At 40.1% G+C, this 22,875-nt stretch overlaps 1 protein-coding gene across 2 annotated transcripts; it reads right to left on the reverse strand.

Annotated features, from left to right (window-relative positions):
• Positions 1-2,032: 2,032 nt before the first annotated feature.
• On the reverse strand, positions 2,033-13,907 carry CBX1 (chromobox 1). 2 transcript variants are annotated; one of them, XM_063300789.1, is made up of 6 exons: positions 13,694-13,907; positions 12,064-12,187; positions 7,262-7,432; positions 6,058-6,235; positions 5,193-5,287; positions 2,033-3,434 (listed from the first exon to the last, which is right to left on the reverse strand). In XM_063300789.1, exons 3-6 carry the CDS (start codon positions 7,399-7,401, stop codon positions 3,290-3,292), a joined length of 558 nt encoding a protein of 185 aa, XP_063156859.1. In that variant the 5' UTR covers positions 7,402-7,432; positions 12,064-12,187; positions 13,694-13,907; the 3' UTR covers positions 2,033-3,289. The 2 variants fall into 2 exon arrangements, with proteins under 2 accessions (XP_063156859.1, XP_063156858.1); XM_063300788.1 differs by lacking the exon at positions 12,064-12,187 and having other exon boundaries at positions 13,694-13,906.
• Positions 13,908-22,875: the final 8,968 nt, after the last annotated feature.

Below are 22,875 nucleotides of genomic sequence, written 5' to 3' on the forward strand. Positions count from 1 at the left end.
TAAAGTAGCGTGTACTGCTCCTCATATTTGTACTAAGAGATAATTACTACACAGCCATATGAGAAAAGAAGTGGAAAGAAGCAAGTTTAGCTGGAGACAACTGATTGAAAAACTTCTTGCGAGGATTATATAAAAGGATATGCAGCAAAGGGGTCTCAAACTGGAGTTTAAGCATTAGGCAGACAGGCTATGTTATACAAATGTAAGGGTAGAAAAATGCATTTTCATACAGTAGCATTCATTAAGGAATCTACTTGTGTAATAAATGGTATAATCCATATTTTGTCTTTAGCTCCCACAAAAGGGCTGTTAAAATTATCTGGAAGTGTGTCTGGCTAATCAGTGGTAGATGGGAGGAATGGTAGTTTTGGTAACCAAAAGAATCATATTGGGGTAATTAGTACCTGCATGTAGTTAGTAATTGTCTTAATTACTATAGAACTGCAGCTCAGGCTTTCAACCAACCTGGTACAATGCACAATTCCTGATTATGAGGATGAGGTTGCAAGAATAAATACCTACCTGAAACCATCTTCTATACTGGTAGTGGGCTACAGCAATGTGTATTGGGGAGAGGGCTTTTTCAGTGAGGCATTCAGGCCTCTCCTTTAGAATCTTTTATCTGGTGAATTTACTTCCATGTAAATTCTGTCTGCAAAAATTAATGAGGTAAAGTGAAAATTTGTTACTCTGAAATATCTGAGCTAGCTTAGAGGATGCACTTTGTTAAAAGGGATTATCACAAAAATTTCCAGTCCTGCCCATGGAACAAGTGGGAGGAACAACCCATTTTCATAATTCCTTTGTTCAAAGTAAAATGTATTGTAAAAATAGCCTGCCAACGATAAAGATCCTAATTCCTGGCTTTTACACTTTAAAAAACTTTAAAAGCTGATGTTGACACTGGAGTACTGCATTCAAGGGTATGTTGCATGTGCTTTACTTTCTTCTCCAATTTTAACACTGTACCCTGTAGATGTTCCAGATCACAACTCCCATTTTCTTAGCCTTAGCTGGTGTCATCCACATTTTCAATTCAGCGTGTACCCTCCACTGCATGAATTATTGGCCCACCTAATGAACGGAAAGGCAAATGTTAACATTTTAGCATAGCTTTGCTGAATCTTACCGACAATCACCCATGGCTAGTTTCTAGAGAAGCCAGGTGTTCCTGTGCCCTATTGTCATACGCTTTACAGGTGTAATATTCCCTCCATTTGACCCCATTAACTGTCATGATACTTAGAGAATTGTTCTTCACTAGTAGGCATGAAGAACGGTCGCAAAATTAACATCCTCAGTTCTCTTGTTGAGTTCATTGCATGGCAGCAAGATGGGTTAAGCATATATGTGCTTTCGGTACAAACCATGTGTAAATTTGCCTTTCCCCCATGACGACACAGGCAGGCTCAGTTCTCTGCACTGCCATTTAAGAAAAAAATACAGATGCAACGAAGAAACCTTACTAATGCTTTTAAGATTATGGCTTCTTGCTTGCTCTACTAGCTTTAACTTTCATGCTTTCCTTTTATTTTTCCAGGTCATTTTCAGAGCTTTCTGGGGGGCTTACAAGTAGCATATTCAGCTACTTGTAACAGGTTATTCTTAGTTTACTCCAGAGAAAGTGGCACAAGAAACTAATAATTAAAATAAAAAATCCAGAAGGGCAGTTACAAAGAACTCACGCATTAGTTAATACATGAGTAATAAATACAGTTGCTACTCAAGTAACTAGAGGCAAGGAAGTAAAGGATGAGAAATGTGTGGCATGAGTTAGCTTTAAGAGGCTTTGGGCCTCTCTTCTACAAAGTGCCATTTGCAGCAGGCTATAAAAGGTATTTTGTCACCCCAAATCTTAGCAGGACCTATAGGATACAGTTCTCTTAAGTGTCGCATACAAAGTCACCTATGTACAGTACAGTGTCATGAACAAATTTAAAACAATGTAATCTTCCATAAAACCTAGATCCACTTCCCATTTTGTATGCAAGGAAGACCTTGCCTAGAGGGAGAGGAAAAAGAAAGGTCAGGATTATAAATCTAAAATTTTATTAAGACAAAAAGACAGTTCAGTATGAAGTTAAAATCCAAACACTTAAATTTTAGACAACATTTTCACAGAAGCCTAACACATGCTTTATTTTAAAAAAGATTTGTACAATACAGTCCTACGTACATACTGCCCTGTGAGGGAGTTGGTGGCTTACCAGGATTTGAGCAACTTCAGAGGTAAAATATGTCCTTTGTAAAAACAGAAGTCTATTACATTAAAAATAAAATCAGCAGAGGGCCAAGACAAGGAAAGTAACCACAAATGCCCAGGTCTGACAAAAAGTTACTTGTTTACAGAATATTCTGCAACTTATTTGTGCTGTGGGAAAGTAGATTCAACTCCTGCTTTCCTTCCCCCACCCCTCATTTTGATTCTCAAGTTCACACACATACAGGAAAGTAAAAAAACAAACTCCTAGTTCTATGGGAAGGGGAAATTAAAAGGACAAAGAAAAGGAACGTTATTTATTTTAGGACAAGGCATCCCCAGTTCAACTACAGGGTCTAAATTTTTCTCTTCCCTAATTTTAGATGTGTGACCAATATTCTTGTATTAGCTGCATTCATGACTACAGTCTCAATTGTTAATGCTGACACTCAAGACACATTTGCTCCAGCCGTTCAATTAAGAGTAACCTATTTTACTTGCAGTAAGATGCAGGGTTTTTGTTTTTTGTTTTTTTAAGAATTATGATTCTTGCTATAGAATACTGTGAACCACTCTGTCTCAAATCAGTTGGAACGCACCCTCCCTTCCCACCCCAACAATACACGAATAATAGCAAAAAAGGAATAAAACCTACACATACATGCTAAGCTGTAAAAATGCAGTTAACACTATTTGGGAGAAAGGCTGCAAATTTCAGGTAATCTTTACAGAACATGCCACCTCCCCTTGCTGTTTCTGTTGGTGGCCTGTCCAACAAATACCCAGATGTACTTAGTTCTACCTGGAGGAACCTTCATTCCTCCAATCAAAGTTGACAGATAATGATATATATATATATATATTATATATATATATGTGTGTGTGTGTGTGTGTGTGTATATATATATATATATATATATATATATAAAATAAACACACTGTCATAGGTATTGATATTGTCCTGTTTCTACAGAGGGCATCTTCCTCAGCCAAGAGTCTCTTCACTTCTCCCTCATGTTCAAACCCACAGTCTGATGTTTTAATACAAAAGTCAGCCAAAGGAGGGATGGGGACAGAAGGGCAAGCAGATTAATTCTTGTCATCCTTCTTATCATCGTCCTCCGAGGGATAGGAGTGCCATGTGAGCCTTTCCTCATAAAACGAGATGACCACCTGTGGACACTTGATGTTAGCTTCCTTAGCAGGAACCAGATCAGCTTCATCTGAGTTTTTCCTATATAATCAAGAGAAAAAAGTAGTGTTTATCCCACAGGGGAAGTTTAAAAAGATCTGGTATTACAACGCTTTCTCAAAATACAGATGGTCAAAGATTGTATCATGTCACCTGAATGACACGTGTCATAATTTGATGGAATTTACTGTTTAAAGTCATAACGTGCATCAAGGTTAATGTTTTCTGGCAGCAACTATAAAAGTGCCATTTTATTTTTTTTCCTCTAATTTAAAAGGTAACTCACTGGATCTTGTGTTTCATAATTGTGGGGATGGATGAGCATCCCACTGAAGTGCAAGTGTACCATAGCATCATGTTGCCAACCTCTGATGGACAATAATTCTGCACCTGTAACTGTCCTTTTGGACCACAGAAGTAGACTGTGACCCTCCATGAATTGCAAAAGTACAGGTCCAAATAACTCATTCAGTGTGACTAACAATGAGGGATGCTGGAAAGTGTAATTTAGCAATAACTGGAAGTTGCAATTTTGTAGTTACATGCAAAACATTTCATTCCAGAGACTGAAATTGAACTTTCTTACTCTTCACAAGGTCACGTTTATCTGGCTGTTTTGGGATTGTCAAGATGTGAATCTTCCAGAACAGGAAATGTTTCATAATGCACTCACTGAATGTTCCACTGGTTTATACTTGACATTACCATAGGACAATTGTAATGAAAGGTGGCTGATCTCTACATTAAGAAACCAGTTTTCAGATTTTATATAGACGATTATGTTTTTCAGAATGAATTTATACACCATCCTTTCTTTAGTGGAAAATCTAAAGCCAGATCAGAATGCAGTAGAGAGAGTTAAAGCACACAAAAATATAGTACACCGAGACTTTATATCCACCTCAAGTTTTAATGCTGAGCAAGCAAACTAATTCAGAACAGCATATATAGGCAGACAAGCTTATATGCCATTCCACTTGTCAACCAACTCAGCAGCTTACATTCTGCCAAAGGTAAACAAGATTAAAACAACAAAAATACCCAACAGTTAACAACTGCGTATGAATCCTATGCCAAGGAATTATATCCCCATATTCTTACACAGGAGGAATCTTTCAAGCCATCTCCCCCTTAAAGACCTGATGATATAACCAGGTTTTAATTAGTTTCCTAAATCCTAGTAATCTTGGGGCAAGTCAAATCTGAGGGGGAGGGGGGATGTTGTTTGAGGAAGGGGGCAGCAATTGAAAAAACCCGCCTGAGAACACATGTCTGAGTAAATGACATTTTTTAAAAGAGGAAATCCAGCCGGAACCCATTCTTCCTGATCTAACTGGGCAGGCAGAAACCATTAGGAGCAGGCGGTCCCATAGATACCGAAGTCCAAAACTATGAAGGACTTCAGAGGCGACAACTTGCACCCTGAAGCTAATCAGTTACCACGGCAGATGGTGGTGGAGTTACATGGGCATGCTAAGGTACTTGAGCTTTCTGGACCAGCTGAATTGCCTCTCAAAGGCAGTCCAGATAGAGTGCATGACACTAATCCAAACAGGAGGTGACTAATGTTGGCAAAGGAGAGCATGGCCCCATCCAGAACCAGAGATGGAATTTCCCTGGAATCAGATTGCTTCCAAACCCACAGCCACTGTCTTGCTGGGATTTAGCCTGAGTTTGTTCTTCCTTATCCAGGGGCCTGACATTACACCACAGCATTTCCTCAACATTCATACAAGCAAATATTACACTTCTGTTTGAAAATGTACAATGAGAGGTTCAAAAATTAAAGGACAAATTTACCATTTCATTAGGAACATGAGCTCCCCACTGGAATCTGTGGCACCAATAATCCGTTCTGGCTCAAACCCTCTTGCAAACCCTCGAGGCTTTTCAGCCTAAAGAAAGAAATAGAAATGTTAATGATTGCTGCATTTAGAGGAGAGCACAAAAAGATCAAGCACTGAATTTAATATGGACCCACCTGATAACACAAAGTATTAGTGCCAGAAAATGGTTTCTGCTATATTCTAGAAAGGAGGGAATCCTAAATCAAGAATGATATGGTATATTCTTAAACTAGGAATTTATATTGTTCAAAACTATATGATTTCATGAACCCTAATCCCATGTAATTATACCTGAAGGATAGACCTCTAACAAAATTAGAGAAACTTGAGCGTGAACTGATCTCCCCCTTAATGGCAGCCACCAGAGGTCATGGATTCCTTGAAAATATAGGCAATAACTTAACAATGGGCTAGGGATAAATACTAATGGGATAAAGATTCTACATTATATTTCAATTGAAAGTTTCATGGCTATAAATTGGGATTTTAGCTGTACTTCCAAGGATGAATGGAAAAAAAATAAGATGTGACTATAAACAGAAAAAATAGAAAAGGAATAGTGTAAAAACTGAAATAAAAATGCTGAATACCTAGAATGTTAGACAAGATAAAGCAATAAACCTGGGAGGAAGAATAAACTTCAAAACCACAGGCAGCAGAACATGCCTTTATTTTTAAGGTATTTATGTAGCTCAGAGATACTTAGCTGTAAACTACAATTACACCCCTCTTATTGGAGATTTCTATCAACCATTTTTTTCCTCTTTATAAGACATAAGCAACCCGAGTGGATCACATATTGAAGGAATCTGCCTTACCTCTTCTCTTTTTTTCTTTGGTCTGCTTTCTTCCCCCCTATCCTCAGAGTCTGACTCAGCCTTGCGCTTGCTTCCCTCTGACTTGTCACTTTCATGTGCTGTTTTCTGGGATTGCAGGAACTCTGCAATTAGGTCAGGGCAATCGAGATTCTCCTCTGGCTCCCATGTATTATCTTCACTGCAACCCATACAAAATACCAGATTTTGTTAACTATCATTTTTATATTTCTATCATATATTATCAGAAAAAGATGCTTGACAAATTATGGGACCTGGAAATTCTTGGCATAAATTAAGAGCAATTTTCTATGAATGGGAAAATATTAAATCTATAAGTTTTGCACTAAAAGGCTTTTATCTGAAACCTAGTGTAATTGCTGACACTTCTAGAAATGTATACGGTGATTTTTCTCATACGTAAACAAGTTACAAGGCCTAAGAATATGACAATCTGAACTGAAGCAGAAGGAATGCTGCATGATATACACGGAACATCTAGTGATAAGCAGAATCAAATTACCAAGATTTCAGTGATCCTGTTATTCTGAGTCTTGGTTTTATGAAGTGAGAATACACACACACAGATTATCTGAAAGAAGGAAAAATGGAACAGCAAACACAAACTTTTTTGCATTAGTAACTAATGCAGAAGTGGCCTCTTCATGTTAGAGGCAACTAGCCTTGGGTAACACAGGTATTCAAGTGCCCCTTAGGTAAGGCATAATGTATGAAGGGATAGCCAATACATCCCTAACAAAACAGATAGAAACATCTGCATGTATCACCAGTTACTCTTCACCAGTAACCTAAAGGAAGAACTGTCCAAACCAGAAAGCACTTTTTGGGGAAGAAGAATCTATACCTGATTTTTAAACACATTAATATCCTGCAGGAACACACAGTTCATATCACTGCATCAATTCCTAAAGTCTTATATTTGCCTGAAAGATGCCAAAAGATAAAACTGAGGTAACATACTCAAATATAAAATGTTTTTAAAAAACAGCTGGGAAGGTTCTTAAATCTGTGGTATCTTACAGTATAGTACAAGGTAAGGTTTTTAAAAAGTTGAACTGGGTTTCTAAAAAGCCACAGTTCTAATAAATAAGCACTACTGTGGAATGCTCACATTAGATTTGAAAAACTGAAGACAGCTAGTCATTCCTTTCAACAGAGCTATGAAATAAAAGGACAGCAGCCTTACTCTGAAAAGCCTTTCCACTTGAGCAGGTACTCCACTTTGCCTTTCACTACCCGCCTGTCAAGAACTTTCTCCACCACGTATTCCTCTTCTTCCTCTTCTAAGACCTCCTCCACTTTCTTCTTGTTTTGCTTTTTTCCCATTGTGCTCGCCAGTTTTGCAGTTTAAAGGAGGCTGTTAAGAGATAATGAAACAGACAGCAGGATGGAAAAATGCTGATCAGGAAGCTTTTGGAGCTGCAATGCCAATACTAAATAAAAGTTACTATATTCTTATTTTTCTACCCAGTATTCAACCATAAAACAAATAATGGAAAAATTAAACCCAAAGATGTCTGCATGGATACATGGGTAAACATACAGCAGAAGAGTTTTAAAGGATACAGAAAACAAACAGCAGAAATGAGAATCAGATACAATCACAAGAGCACACTGGAATGTTTAAGTCCCATCAAAACCTCTGTCTACACATACCACATAAGCCCAAGCCTTGCTGAATGGCATTCATATGTACATTACCTGTAATGATCTGATTCAATAGCATAGTCTTTTTCATTAATGGGACATATAGAACTATTCCCCTAGAATCTGATCCCACCAGAATAGCACACGCAAGTTAAGACAGACAGTTGCACTTTGACTATAGCAAGTTTTATGCAACTTAGTTTTTCTTCCAAAAACAGGAAACAGAGCACTGTGTTTCAGCTTGAAATTCTTCAGAGTGAATCTTTATGCTTAAAGCAAGAAATATTAACCATCACATTCTCTTCTGCTACTCTCAAAAAAACAAAACAAAACACACCAATAGGTGCTATGTATGTGGTTGAACAGTAGGCTGGCAACAACAGAGAAAGATGACATTCCCAAGTAGTAGGAGCAGCACAAGTGCACCCAGCAAGCAAACTAGATTAAACAGCTTGCTTCTTCTGGAAATGAAGAGTTACAGTCTATTGGAAAAAGAAAATTGTAGAGGCCTCCTGCAGGCAAAGCATCTCACAGCAGGAGGATACACTTGTCTCAGTTGGGGTCTGATAAAACAGACAAAAGGGGCCGTCAGGCACAGCTAGGATTTAGAAAAGGGTCTAGTTTGCAGTGAAGAATGGCTGGCTAGGGAGAGGCCTATGAACAGCAGCTGAGAAGGAAGGGGAATTTCTAAAGAGCATGTTTTTCCTAAGCTTAAACTGGTTTGTTTCCCAAATGGTGGGAACTGTAGTTCTGAGCAGCTGAGTGGAGTATGGCTTCTTAACATTCTTGGCACACCAACAAATCTTTTTTCTGCCTGTACTCCCCTTTCTTTGTATGACTAGTCTTTTTAGTCTCTAAGCTTGAAGCCAGGGCCTGCCTTTCTTTTTTTAATGTGAGCCCCTTCGATATATAATTATTTGAAGAACAGAATAAAATACACCTAATGATTAAAATAAGTAAATTATGTAAGGTAAAGGTAAAGGTTTCCCTTGACGTAAAGTCCAGTCGAATCCGACTCTAGGGGGCGGTGCTCATCTCCGTTTCTAAGCCTTGGAGCCGGCGTTGTCATAGACACTTCCGGGTCATGTGGCCAGCATGACGACTCGGAACGCCGTTACCTTCCCGCCGAAGCGGTACCTATTGATCTACTCACATTTGCATGTTTTCGAACTGCTAGGTGAGCAGGAGCTGGGATTAACAACGGGAGCTCACCCCGCTGCGCGGTTTCGAACCGCCGACCTTCCGATCGACAGCTCAGCGGTTTAACCCGCAGCGCCACCGCGTCCCTTTGAAGCCAGGGCCTGCCTTTCTTTTTTTAATGTGAGCCCCTTCGATATATAATTATTTGAAGAACAGAATAAAATACACCTAATGATTAAAATAAGTAAATTATGTAGTTATACCCAAACTAATTCAAATAAATGGGAATTAAGTGAAGACAGAACTAACTTTCTACAATACTTGCATGTGGCTTTAGCCCATAGTGTCTGAACTTCCTTGAATTAAAAGACCATAGCAAGGTTGTTTTAAAATTAATTTCTCTCTCCAGCTTATACATATCCCTCTCAAACTGGGAAGCACATACAATTTTGTACAGCTTGTTAATAGTCATATATTGCCAAAACTCAAAATAGTCCAAAGCCATAAGAAGATGGATATTCTAAAAAGCAAAGAAGTTCATGGAAAAAAAATTGTCTTAACTGAAATATAGGGAATAGCAGGCAGGCAGTTGAATGATCTCCCTCTTTCAAATACTATAAACTGTGCTACAAATCTGAGACTGTATGATCAATTGGACTAATTCTAATAATCAAGAGTTTGCATAAGATTTGAATATTATTTTCCTTTTCTAAAAAAGCATGTATTTCTTACTGGCTTTAAGTACTAATATTTTAAAAAATGGAATCAAATTCTCAGGAATGCTATGACATTCTTATAGACTTTATGTAAATTTCCAGTTTCCTGCAGTCTATAAAATGACACTGTAAGCAAGATTTTTATCAAACCTTATCCTTTCAATTAATTACCTCTCCATGACGATACACCAAAGGTTTGCCCTAAAACGAGATAGCATGCAGTCAGGAAACACACAGCCTTTCTCTACCCCTTCATCTTCTCATGGTATTTCCCATTTCAGCACATAGAAATCTATGGGTAGGGTTAAAGTATCTGCTCTCAAGGTTCACAGATCTTTGAAACTGGGAATTTTAGTGATTGTGCTTTTCAAGGGCTCTGCATGTTGTGCTGATAAAAGGAAATTTGTTTCACTTCCAGCAGGGATATATCACATTCCTTCCAACCAAAAATACTATTGGTCAGGATGGAAGGAGCATAATCTATATGGAGAGGAAGATGTAAAAGGATTTCTCTCCCTACTTAGTTTCCATTTCTTTATCTGCTTACTATTCAAGTAGCAGACTAGGGAAAGGTGGTTGAATGGGAGAGGACAGCTCAAGGAGAGGATTCCTCATTTATATTTTCCTCTCCTTAACCTCCTGCTTCAAAATGCCTGCTTTGTAACAAAAATGCAGCAGAATAGCATCTCAACAGGGCACATCTGTTTGCAAAACTTCCTTCTCCCAATATATTTCACCCTACTCCACAAAAATAGTATTTTAATTCTATTTTTCCTTTTTTTGACTTCAAATATATCCTTTTATTATGACTTTCTTCCATAAATTGCTAGCTCTCTTCACTATACCTACCTGCCACCCTAAATTTCTCCATTAAACTTACTTCCCCACCACTGAGACCATACGATTCCAAATGCATTGAAGTTATTTGATCAATACATGTTCTTGAAAAAGCAATCATACAGCAAAAAACAAACAAAAACAAAAAACACTGTACAGTTCAAGTAGGCTGGATTGATAGACATCAAGATAATCCAAGTATTTCAATCACTATAAATATGGAAAAGTCAAATGCTTGCTATTTCCAAAATAAATAACAATTGCTGTAACAGGCTATAGCGATACAAGAACAAACACAAGCTTAAGCTTTAAATAATTAAAGAATAAGTAGTATAGTTCACTTATTTTTAATATTATGGGGGAAACCCTTGCAAACTCTTTAGTAATCTAACTTTCACGACCATACTACACTGCACTAGAATTCCCATCAGATACTTAATGCAAACATATTTTCATTTAATTACTATCCTACAAATTCCACTCTCACCAATCTCACAAAAAATACTGTCAGGCATATCTAGGCCTGGTTATAGTGTCTGGGCAGACCATGTCCTCATCTGGTGTCCTTATTATGATGCCCCAGGACATACTCTGATCTCCCCAATTATCTCTAGATTTGTGGGTCACACTGACAGATTTTACATTTATTTCTTTTTAAGGGATGCTGATTCTACACTCACACACCAGGTGGCCAAATATTTTTATCAAGCTATACAATTACACAAAACTTTTAGATATATTGTTTTACTGTTTTATTGATTCCCTTTTTCCTCACAATGAATTTAAACTATTTTCTTTTATTCTAAAGGCTGGTCAAAGACCGTAATAAAGATATTCATTCAGTGTCTGGGCACATAAGCAGAAAAGTGAAGAGGAGGTGGGCACAATGCTTACAATTAAAATAACAACTAAGTCATTTTCAATTATTAGTAGTTCCTAAGCATAAAATACATTAAATGATCCATAGCATAACATTTGTGATAGTATGGACCAAGAACCAGTAAGCTATCAAGGCATAAACAACTATACTGGATAATGAGTGATAATGTTTTCCTTGCTTGTTCTTTACATAGAAAAGTATCTTTCATAAGGATGTAAGCTCTATTCTAATAGACTGTGTGCATTAACCTAAGTTTTCATCTTAAACCTGGTTATTTTAAGAGAGAAAAAAAGATTTTTATCAACCCATTAAAAAGTGATTCTTTATGGGAGCAACTAGTGAGTTGGACTAAACTTCTGCAGACTGACAGACAACAAGATGAGGCATTTATAGAATTCCTGTTTCTCTGGAATGTGAATCTCACTTTTTCTCTGGTGGTTCAAACTGATGTACATATACTCCCTCCCCAAGTTTTACTTGCACATCCTGACAAGGTCAGTAACTATTACTCCAAAGTCACCCAATGAACTACCTTGGCTGAGTGCTGACTTGAACCTGGGTCTCTCTGGTGCTAGTCCAACCCTCTAACCATTACACCGCACTATAAGTGCCTTGGTAGGTGCTTCTGACATGAAAGAAAAAAACACACACTATATTCAAGTTTATACTGTTATATTTGTATTTTAGCATTTCATGGTTTATTGTACTGTAAACTACCTTGTGAATATGAATTAGTACTGAAAATACATCCCAGGAGCAAGTACTTACTATCAGGAGCAGCAAAATGATTGAGTGTTCACTGAAGGGCTCCTGAAAGAACTTAGCAGGGTTGTAGATACTGCTCTTATCAGCATCTCTGACAGTGTCTGTTTAACTCTTTGGATCTGCATACCTAGGTGCATTAAACATACATCAGTGTGGTAAAAGGATAGAGTATTAAACCTGACCTGGGGAAACCTAGGCTCAAATACCTAGTCAGGTATAAATACTACAGATTACCTTAGACCAGTTAATACAGTACATCTCTGCCTGATCTAGCTGTAGTGATGATAAAGTATGACAAAACCCAAGCTCCTCATACAAATATAGCCAAAGAAAAAGCACAGGTTACTATTTACCAACATAACCCATCATAAATACTTGATACATCCCAGGTATAACTCCATAAAGGGATTTTTAAAAATACTTCACCATAGCAAATACATTCACATCAACTTTTTAAGGCATAGATCTAAAGACTTTTTACCAATTCTTTCCAGATCTACTGACTCCTTGGTTAGCTGACGTGACTATGCTCCAAATCACATCATGTATTAATTGAACAAGTTCTTCTCACTACCTACATAGACATAACTTTTGGGAATGTCTGGGACCATGCAGGTTTTTTGGACACTTCTATTATACTAATATCTATGCCATTCCTGTAACATATCAAATCAACCTTCTTGCTACCCCACCAAAAAATTGGCTAATTTAATCTACATTAATTAACTTAGGGAGACCAACAAACCAATTCTCCCACCCAAAATTCATTTTCACAAGTAACTGAAGTGAGAACTGTATGTCCTAATAGTTTAACTTATTAACCAAAAAGTCTCCTCACCAAATAGTGTATATATTATCTACAGAAAAATGAAATTAAGCATCTTATTAACCCCCCACCGATCTCAGGGAAAAAAATCTTACTTGGTTCCTGAGCATACAAATGTACTCCATCCCTCCTTGTGTTTCTCTCCATTTAAAAAAAAAAGCCTCCAAGAAGCCCTTAATTTTTTTCCTGGAGCAACTTTCTCAGTCAGAAAGACTGGATTCTCCCACCACTATGTGTGCATCTATTTGAAGCCAGAATTATCTCATTGGTTCATTTTTCCCCATTCCCCACCCCCTCTATATAATTAACCCTCCCTTTCACCGATGTGAAGCATACATACTTAGCATTCCCAATTATACACTCAATGTTTGTTTTCTGAAAAGCACCTCCCACAAAATTGTAATCTGAACAGCCCTCCTCCCTCCTTGCTGTATTTTACGGTGTACCTCGAGCATTCCGTTTGTCTCAATACAGCAGCATACATACCCCTCCTGCCTTACCCAGCCTCTACTACCATCTCTTCATGGAAAGTCCCCTCCATACTCCATCACGTATCTGTTCTTTGCCCCCTCTCAACTTAAGGCCAAATTAGGCTTCTAATCTCAGCCCACTCACAATTCCCGCACTCTACATTTCGTTTCTTTTTGTCCTTCCCCCGGCAGACCCTTCCCAATCTTGCACGATCTCGAGCTCCAGAACCCCTCTTAAAGCCTCCTCAGCCCACCCCCAATATGGCCGCCTCGCCCTCATAACCCGCGCGCGCGATATCTCGGCGCCCCCCACTTTGTTCCCTTCCCCTCTCTTTACCTTGCACAGCCCCACCAAGAAACCACGAGTGGAAATGTAAAGATAAAAAGAAGCACGGAGAGGCAGAGGAGCCGCGGCTGCTGTCGGGAAAAGCAGATCTCGTTTTGAAGCAAGAGAGCAACGGCTGGGCAAAAGGCCTCCCGCGTTCGATCCGCCTCCGCCAAACAAAAGAGCGCTGAAACCCCTCTACCCGCCGAGACCCACTGCGCATGCTCTCCGCAACTCTACGCCCCCTTTTTTAAGCCTTTCGAAGATCGCTCCTAGCCCGGGGCATCCTGGGACCGGATGTTATTTTTTGCTACCTTGCTCATAGACTTAGTTTAATTTAGAGTGCGGACCGCCCTCTTTTTGCTAGAAGGAAAAAATGAACTTGCTCATCAAAACAATGACGAAGTCTAGACTTTTGGCTAGCTATGGCTGAACAGGATTAACATATTCCCTCCCCCAAAGAGCCGATTTTTGTTTTAATTCACGTGCAACTAGATTTCTTTTTAAATAGGTTTTAAGTTTCAAGAGCGCCGTTCTTTATAAGCTGTAGTGAATTCCATGGACTCTACTAAAGTTTGGTTCTGGGAAAAGCGCTCTTAACTGCAGCCTTAATAAAGTAAGTGGCTGTAGTAAGCAAGTCAATGGAAGAAAAGGCTTGTGCTGCAATTAAGCCCTGCATTTAGCCTGCAAACACATCTGAAATTACTTCTGAAATTTTGTGCTGCCTGAGGGATGGGTTTTGTAAAATGGGTTTTGGAGGAAATTTCAAAACGTCTATGACGTTAATGTAGTAAGCCACCTTATCTGTAAAGCAGGAATACTGTATTGTGAGTGACATAATTTTTTAAAAAATATATTAAAATAACTTTTTTTCTACATGAAAAAAGCTCTGAAATTACATAGATCCTTTTTCATGTGGAAACGAAACAAATCCATGCTTTGTTTCCATATTTCTATGTTATATTTCTAATAAAATGTGCACCTGTCCTTTCATAACTGCAATACAATTATAGGACTCAGAAGGAGTAATGCAACAACTAGAAACTAGTTCCATTAATACAACCCAAAATATGGATACTGTAATCAAAAAAGACAGAAAACACATATAACCTAATCAACCACACAGAATCAAATTCACAATAGAAGGAAAAAGTCCTACTTTTCTTATAAATGCTTATCAGCAAAGAAAACAACAGCATACTACAAACCCAAGTCTCCTGGAAAACAAGCCACATAAATCAAATCCTCCACAAAGTAACAGTTCAAAAGCCTATAAAAAGAGCTGTGCAAAATTCAGGGATCCATAACACAATACAGTATATCAGAATTACAAAAAGCAGATCAAAAAAATTCAACATAACAGATACCCTCTTCATCAAAAAGTGCATATCCACTCATTTGAAAGTAACAGAAACATCACAGCTTACCAAAGGATTGCCCTATCTTACATTAAAGGCATTTCAAAGTCTACCAACGGGCTACTGAACATTCACAATAACCAGGGTTTCTCAACCAGGCTTCCGTGGAACCCTAGGGTTCCGCAAAAGGTCACTAGGGGTTCCCTGGGAGATCACGACTTACTAAAAATATTATTTCAAATTCAGGCAACTTCACATTAAAGAGGTAAGTTTCATTATTTTTAGTTTAACGACAATATTAATGCATATATGCAGGCCTACAAATGAAATGAATATAATGATTTTGTAACTTCTGGCCTCTATTGGAGCCTGAATGTACAGGTGTTCCCCAAGGCCTGAAAAATATTTCAAGGGTTCCTCCAGGGTCAGAGAGTTGAGAAAGGCTGAACTATACCAATAACATCCATGCAATATATTCTAGGCCAATCCAAAGACCCAGTACCAAAACAAAAAACAATACAACAGTTAAGTACTAAATAGAATGCAAAGACTATGAACATCACTATATAGGACAAAGAGACAAAACATATCCACAAGCAACAATAGATTCCTTCATATCTGTCCACAAAGACAATCTAGGTCATAACCCAATCAAAAGATATAACTAAATAGTTCATTCACATGTAAATTAACTGCCACACAGGGAACTCCTCCACTCTATCATGAACATAACTGACATAACAGAAAGATATATACAACCCTTGCCAATCAAGGAGACTTACTTCCCCACACCTCTTGCACTGAAGTTATTACCTAACATGGTAGTGAAATTTTGCAATCCAAAAACCTAGCTCAGAGAACTCTAACAGCACAACATGTCAACCTTGAGCTACATGTTATTCTTTACTATGGCAATCTTTGAGTTCTCGTTTTCTTTTTTTAATAGGCAACTGTTGCATAATCCCATGCTGAATAACTATAAAAACACAGCTGTGGTTTGTCTTTGGAATTGTTAAATTGGTTTGTAACATTCAAATGCACAATATTCTTTTAGGCAATACAGCCACTGAAGCAATGGATATGATAGTGTCAGAATTTCATCTATATAATACAAAAGGGTCCCCAATCCTCCCAATTTAGGAGACCTGTGGAGATGTTTCAAGGATGATTGTTGTTTTGAAAAAAATGATCCACTTGTACATCCAGTTTGCTTACCAGGAGGAAATTTTTTGTAACATTGAATGAGCCTGTTTGTAAGAAAGTAGTCAACCTCCAAATAAGGGGTATAATCATTGCAGAAGAATCTAACACAAGATATAGTAAAGATAAAGGTTTCCCTTGACATTAAGTCCATTCGTGTCCGACCCTAGGGGGCGGTGCTCATCTCCGTTTCAAAGCCAAAGAGCCGGCGTTTGTCTGTAGACCCTTCTGTGGTCATGTGGCCGGCATGACTAAACAGAACGCCGTTACCTGCCCACCAAAGCGGTACCTATTAATCTACTCACATTTGCATGTTTTCGAACTGCTAGGTTGGCAGGAGCTGGGACTAGCAACGGGAGCTCACCCCGTCACGTGGATTCGAACCGCCGACCTTCCGATCGGCAAGCTCAGCGGTTTAACCTGCACCGCCACCGCGTCCCTAACACAAGATATGCTCATGGTAAAAAAAATTCAGACAAGTTAAAGATCTGTATAAATGCCAAAACATTGAACTGAACATTTTTGAATGCCTACAGGTGACAATATCTTGCTTAATCTCCTGGAAGATGAATAGTCACAGTCTATGATGTCAGCAATTGTTTCCCCCATTTGAAGTTGGATGAACAACCAAGCAAACTGACAACATTTTGATTACTTTTGGCAGATCTACACAGCTGAGACTTCTGATGGGTATTTCAGGAGAAATTAAACCAAGCACTTAATACTTGTCTAGCATGAAGATAATTGTAGATAACATTCTGACTTTTGGACAAGGAGCAAATTAGCAGAAAATGGTTATGGCTGCAAACTAGTCTTTTCTTCAGTGCTACAGGGAGAACATCTACCTGAACCCAAAGCAAATGAAACTTTGTGTATGTACTGTCACTGGAAGGACTACAACAAGACCTCAAAAAGTTGAGGCAATTCAGAACATGACACTACTAAAATATGTGATTGGAATACAGTATTGCATGGGAATGATAAAATTCCTGGCAAAATGCTACCCACAGTTGGCAACTCTAATTGAATATGCTACCTTGAGCTCCTGAATGAAAGCAGATGTAATAAGTAGGCAATTAAATAAACTGAAGTGCTGCTGACAAAACAGACTGTTCTGAGAGAATGGTCAGACCCACAGCTAATTCCCCTGTCCTAAAATATTACAAACTAGAAGAGCAACTAACTCTACAGTTGATGCATCTGAAAAGGGATTGCATACTGTTTATTTATTTGATTGATTGACAGGGCCTCCTAATTGAAATGACTTAAGACAGTGTCCAATGGGTTAAATCTTCATTAAAAAAAATAGCAACCATACAGGACTACATACCATAATAACAACATTTTTGGGAACTCACAAAAATCAATGGGAACCATTCAAGCAGGTCATAGATTGCCCCAATCCACAGCCTGGTAGGAAAGCCAAGTCATGCTACACTGAAGCTCAGTAGCATTGGGGCCAAACTGACCTTGGGAGAAATGCTATTTCAAGGAACAGGAACAGGAACAGAGAAGGCACACCTCTGGGGTCACACAAGCTGGCATTGTTTTGCAGATGGGACCCAGAGCATTCCTGCCCTGCAACATCTTGTAGGACAGGCAGACACAATTGGAGAAATATCCAGACCCTAATTCATGAAGGGCGTTATAGATGTCAACCTGCACCTTGAACTGTACCCAGAAACAAACTGATAGCCAGTGCAGCTGATGAATTAGAGGTGTCACATGGCTGTACTGAGGTGTACACATTATTTATTTATCACATTTTTCCATCGCCCATCTCAACGACGACTCTGGGTGGTAAGTACTCATAAATACTCATACTGCTATATTCTGGACCAGCTGTAGTTTCAGAGTTATCTTCAAGGGCAGCCTCATATATAGTATATTACAGTAGTCCAAACAGAAGACGATTAAGGCATGAGTAATCATGAGAAAGGTCTGCTGATTCATGACTGGATACCACTTACGGATGTTTTGCATAAAAAAGAAAATTATTTTTTGACTTATGGTTTTGATGATTAGAGAGAATAGGTTATAGAAAGAAGGGAAATAGGATATAATCTTAGAGAGAGAAGTTTGATTAGAATTGTATGTGTAACTGCCAGAGGAAGATCGGAAACCACATCTTTATTTTTTTTTTCATGTTTTCTGTTCTTTTCTGTTCTTTTTCTTTTTTCTATCTCCTTTTTTCTTTGTCCCTTTCCTTTCCTTTCTCACATTTATTGTATTTTTTCTTTGAATGTATTTCTTATTATATATGTAAAATCTTTTAATAAAAGCTATTTTTTAAAAAAAGGTCTGCTGGTTCAGGAAAGGTTGCAATTGGCACCTAAAATGGATCTGTGCAAAAGCCCTTGTAACTGTGGCTGCCACTTGTTCTTTCAGCAAGAGGCAGAAATCCAGGAGAACCTGTAACTTCTGCACCAGTTCTGTCTGGGGTAGTGAAACCCTATCAGGAAATGAAAAAAGGAAAATCCATGGATATGGCCAATTTCTGAACACAAAGCTACTTAGTCTTGCTAGGGTTGAGCCTGAGCCTGTTTTTCCTCATCCAGATGCTAACAGCTTCCAGCTATTTGAACACTAGATCAAGCAAGAGTCAGGATATGTTGATGATACATACCCCTGTGTGTCATTCCCCACTGGTCTCATGTAGATGTTAAATCGGAGAGGGGAGAGCACTGAGCCCTGAGGAATCCCAGAAAGCAGTAGCTTTGGGTTCAACATCTCCCACCACTCCCAACCCCCAAAGCAGTCCAGAAAGATACCACAATTGATGGTATTGAAAACCACCAATAGATCAAGAATGACCAGGGGATGTGTCACCCCATCTTAGTTCCACCAGAGTTCATCCACAAGTGTGATCAATGCTGTCTCAGTACTATATCCTAGCCTGAGCTCAGTCCCGCTTACCTGGTTTCTCCTTGCCTCTGGAGCTGCAACCCAATCACTTTCTCCACAACCTTCTCCAAAAAGGGAGGTTAGAGACTGGGTGAAAGTTATCCAACATTGTTGGAGGGAACAATGATTTCATAAAGAAGGGGTGCACCACTGCCTCTTTCAAGGCTGAAGGAAGTATCCCCTCATTCAAAGATGAATTCACAATCACTTTAACCCAACTACTAGGATGGGCAATCCTAACCATCCAGAAGGGATAGGGAAACATACGGGGGGCCATCGTAACAGTTCCAAGAACAACCCTGCGCATTTCCTCGAGACTTAAAGGATGAACTTTCCCCCAGATAACAGGGCAAGGCCTTGCTTAAATAGGGCTTGCCAAGTGGAGTCCATCAGAGCAGATCTGAACAATTTGTAGAAGAGCAAGTAACTGAATATGCAAACAGAGTCCTGTCAAAATCAGAACAAAAGTATGCTCAGATAGAAAAAGCTGCTGATGACAATATTTGAAGTATAGCATTTTCAGTCATATCCTTATGGGAGATGAAAATGAGATCAAAGGCTATTAGAGATAATTATGACAAAAATCTCTTCTTAGCACGCCACAAGAACTGCATCACCGGGATCTGATACTGCTGTGGAAAAACTCTCACCTTAGCAGGTCATGCCTACCTACCTGTAATGATTGCCCTAGCCCAAATACTCAGACTCACAAGAGGCTGCTGTGTAAAATCTGATTTATTAGGGAACTAAAGGCAAATACAGAGAAAGCTGAGAATGAGCAAAAGCGCGCCAAATACAAACTTAAAACTCCTCCAGTGCACACGTATCCCGCCCCGTTACATCAGCCCCGCCCGGTCCAGGTGCTAGCCAACGTCAGACGTGCTAGCCTGGGAAAGGAACCTTGAACATAACAGATAATAGAAAAACATTCCAAAGCAAAGCCAAAAGATAAGCAGTACCATCCTCCCATGAGAGATGAAACACGCAACGCATTAATGACATGAGAAACGTTACGATGGCTCAAAGGCATTGAAACGGCGAGCATGACATACCGCCCCCCCAAAAAAATTTCAGGGCCCCGGTTTTGTGGGATAAGCAGCGTGAAAACGGGCAACGAGGATAGGGGAAGCCACATCTGGTGCTGCGACCCATTCCGGATGGGGAAAATGCTTCCAACGGACCAAATACTGCAACGCATTGCGAAGGCGTCTGGAATCTAAAATTTCTTTAACTTCAAAGTGTTGTTGTCCATCAATCATGATGGGGGTTGGAGGTGGGGGTTGGTCATGCCAGCGGTCAGAACGAATAGTCGGTTTGAGCAAACTGCAATGAAAAACAGGGTGTAAGCGTTTTAGGTTATGTGGCAAATCAAGTTTAAACGTCACAGGGTTAATTTGAGCAAGAATAGGGAAGGGACCCACAAACTTAGGCGCCAATTTCTTGGAAGGCTGTGATGACTTGATAAACTTAGTGGATAGGTAAACCAAGTCACCAACTTGAAAGTCCAGCGGAGGGGCACGTTTTCTGTCAGCAAACTGTTTGTAATCCAGTTGGGCATCAGCAAGAGCTTTTTGAATCACTGGCCATGAGTCTGACAGTTGCGTGGCCCAATCTCCCGGTGAGGTAGATGTCGTAGAGGATGAGGTAGATCCGGTAGGGGGTTGTGGCAGATCCGGGATGGGTACGAAGTCTCTGCCTTGAGCCACGCGAAATGGGGTTTGGCCCGTGCTTTGGTGGACCGCATTGTTGTAAGCCACTTCAGCGAAGGGGAGAAGGTCAACCCAATTGTCCTGTTGGTAATTCACGAAAGCTCGAAGGTATTGCTCCAGAGTAGAATTCAGAATCTCCGTGGCCCCATCCGTCTGGGGGTGCCAAGCCGTGGACAGAGCTTGCTTCGTTCCCAACAATTTGAGGAACGCCCGCCAAAATTGTGAGGTAAATTGTGTGCCCCTATCCGAAATTAAGCGGGAGGGGCATCCGTGTAGCCTGTACACGTGTATCAGAAACAGGCGGGCCAATTGACGTGCCGACGGAATGGACACACAAGGGATGAAGTGGGCTTGTTTTGAGAAATAGTCTTTGACCACCCAAATGACCGTTTTGCGTTGACTGGATGGTAATTCGACAATAAAGTCCATGGAGATTTCATCCCAGGGGCAAGAAGGGGCAGCCACCGGCTGCAGCAGTCCTTGGGGCTTCCCCACCTTGCGCTTAGACATCGCACAAACAGTGCAGGAAGCAACATAGTCTTTGACATCCTTACGTAATGTTGGCCACCAGAACTGCCTCCTAACAAGGTGCAAGGTTTTTACAAAACCGAAGTGCCCTGCCAGTTTGTCATCGTGTGAACGTAGTAACACCTCTTTTCGGAGGGTTTCAGGGACGTAGAGGCGGCCGGATTTCCAAGCGAAGCCTCGGTCAAAAGTAACATTGTCTTTATTTGCAAGCAACCAAGCATCGGTTTTCAGTTCTTTTAGAAACTTTTGTTGCAACGGGGAAGGAATTGACAAAGCGTTCGGCTGGGCGGCGTCCGCCGCGGGTGGCTGCTGCGCGCGCATTTGGCTACGCGTCACAGCCTGCATACCCAATTGAGGCGCTGTCCATAGGGTGCTAACCACTTCTGGCGCTGCCCCCGAATCCTGAGGTTGCCTTGACAATGCATCAGCTAGGAAATTCTTTTTCCCCGGGATAAACTTCAAATGAAAATTGAACCGATTAAAAAATTGAGCCCAACGGACTTGTTTCGGGCTCAGTTTTCGAGGGGTGCTGAGAGCCTCCAAATTTTTATGGTCAGTCCACACCTCAAAGGGGTGATTGGCCCCTTCTAACAGATGCCGCCACGCTTCCAACGCGGCTTTTACTGCGAATGCCTCCTTTTCCCATACATGCCACCGTCGCTCAGTTTCGGAGAACTTGCGGGACAAATAGGCACATGGCTTGAGGCATCCTGTCTCGTCTTGTTGCATCAATAATGCCCCGATGGAATAATCGGAGGCATCCACCTGTACCACAAAAGGTTTGGAGGGATCAGGATGTTGCAAAATGGGCTCTTTGATGAAAGCTGCTTTCAGGCGCTCAAACGCCGTTTGACAAGCAGGCGTCCATCGCAGCAGCGCCCCTGGATTCTTTACTCTCCGAGTATCTCCCACACCTTTAGTTCGGAGCAGTTCCGTCAGTGGCAAGGCAATTTCAGCGAACCCCCTTATGAATGATCTGTAGTAGTTGCTGAACCCCAGGAAACTTTGAAGTTGCCTGCGGGTGCGGGGGCTTTCCCAATCCGTGATAGCCTGCACCTTGGCAGGGTCCATTTCTATGCCTTTATCTGAGATTCTATACCCCAAATAGTCAATTTGTCTCTGGTGAAAGGCACATTTAGACAGTTTGGCATACAGTTCTGCTGACCTGAGCTTATTCAGCACCTTTTTCACCAGAGACACATGCTCTTCCATGGTTTCAGTATAAATCAATACATCATCCAAATACACCAATACCCCTTTAAACAGATGCTCATGCAGTACTTCATTGATCAGTTGCATAAATACCCCAGGGGCCCCAGCCAAACCAAAAGGTAACACCTTATACTGGAACGCTCCCAACGGGCAGTTGAAAGCAGTTTTCCACTCATCGCCCTCCTTGATTCGTACACGATAGTAGGCTTCTCTTAAATCAAGTTTGGAGAAGATCTTTCCCTTAGCCAGCTGTGACAACATGTCCTTGATCAATGGCAAGGGA

Source organism: Candoia aspera, chromosome 4 (assembly GCF_035149785.1).
Source record: "Candoia aspera isolate rCanAsp1 chromosome 4, rCanAsp1.hap2, whole genome shotgun sequence".
In the NCBI taxonomy this organism is placed as follows: Eukaryota; Metazoa; Chordata; class Lepidosauria; order Squamata; family Boidae; genus Candoia; species Candoia aspera.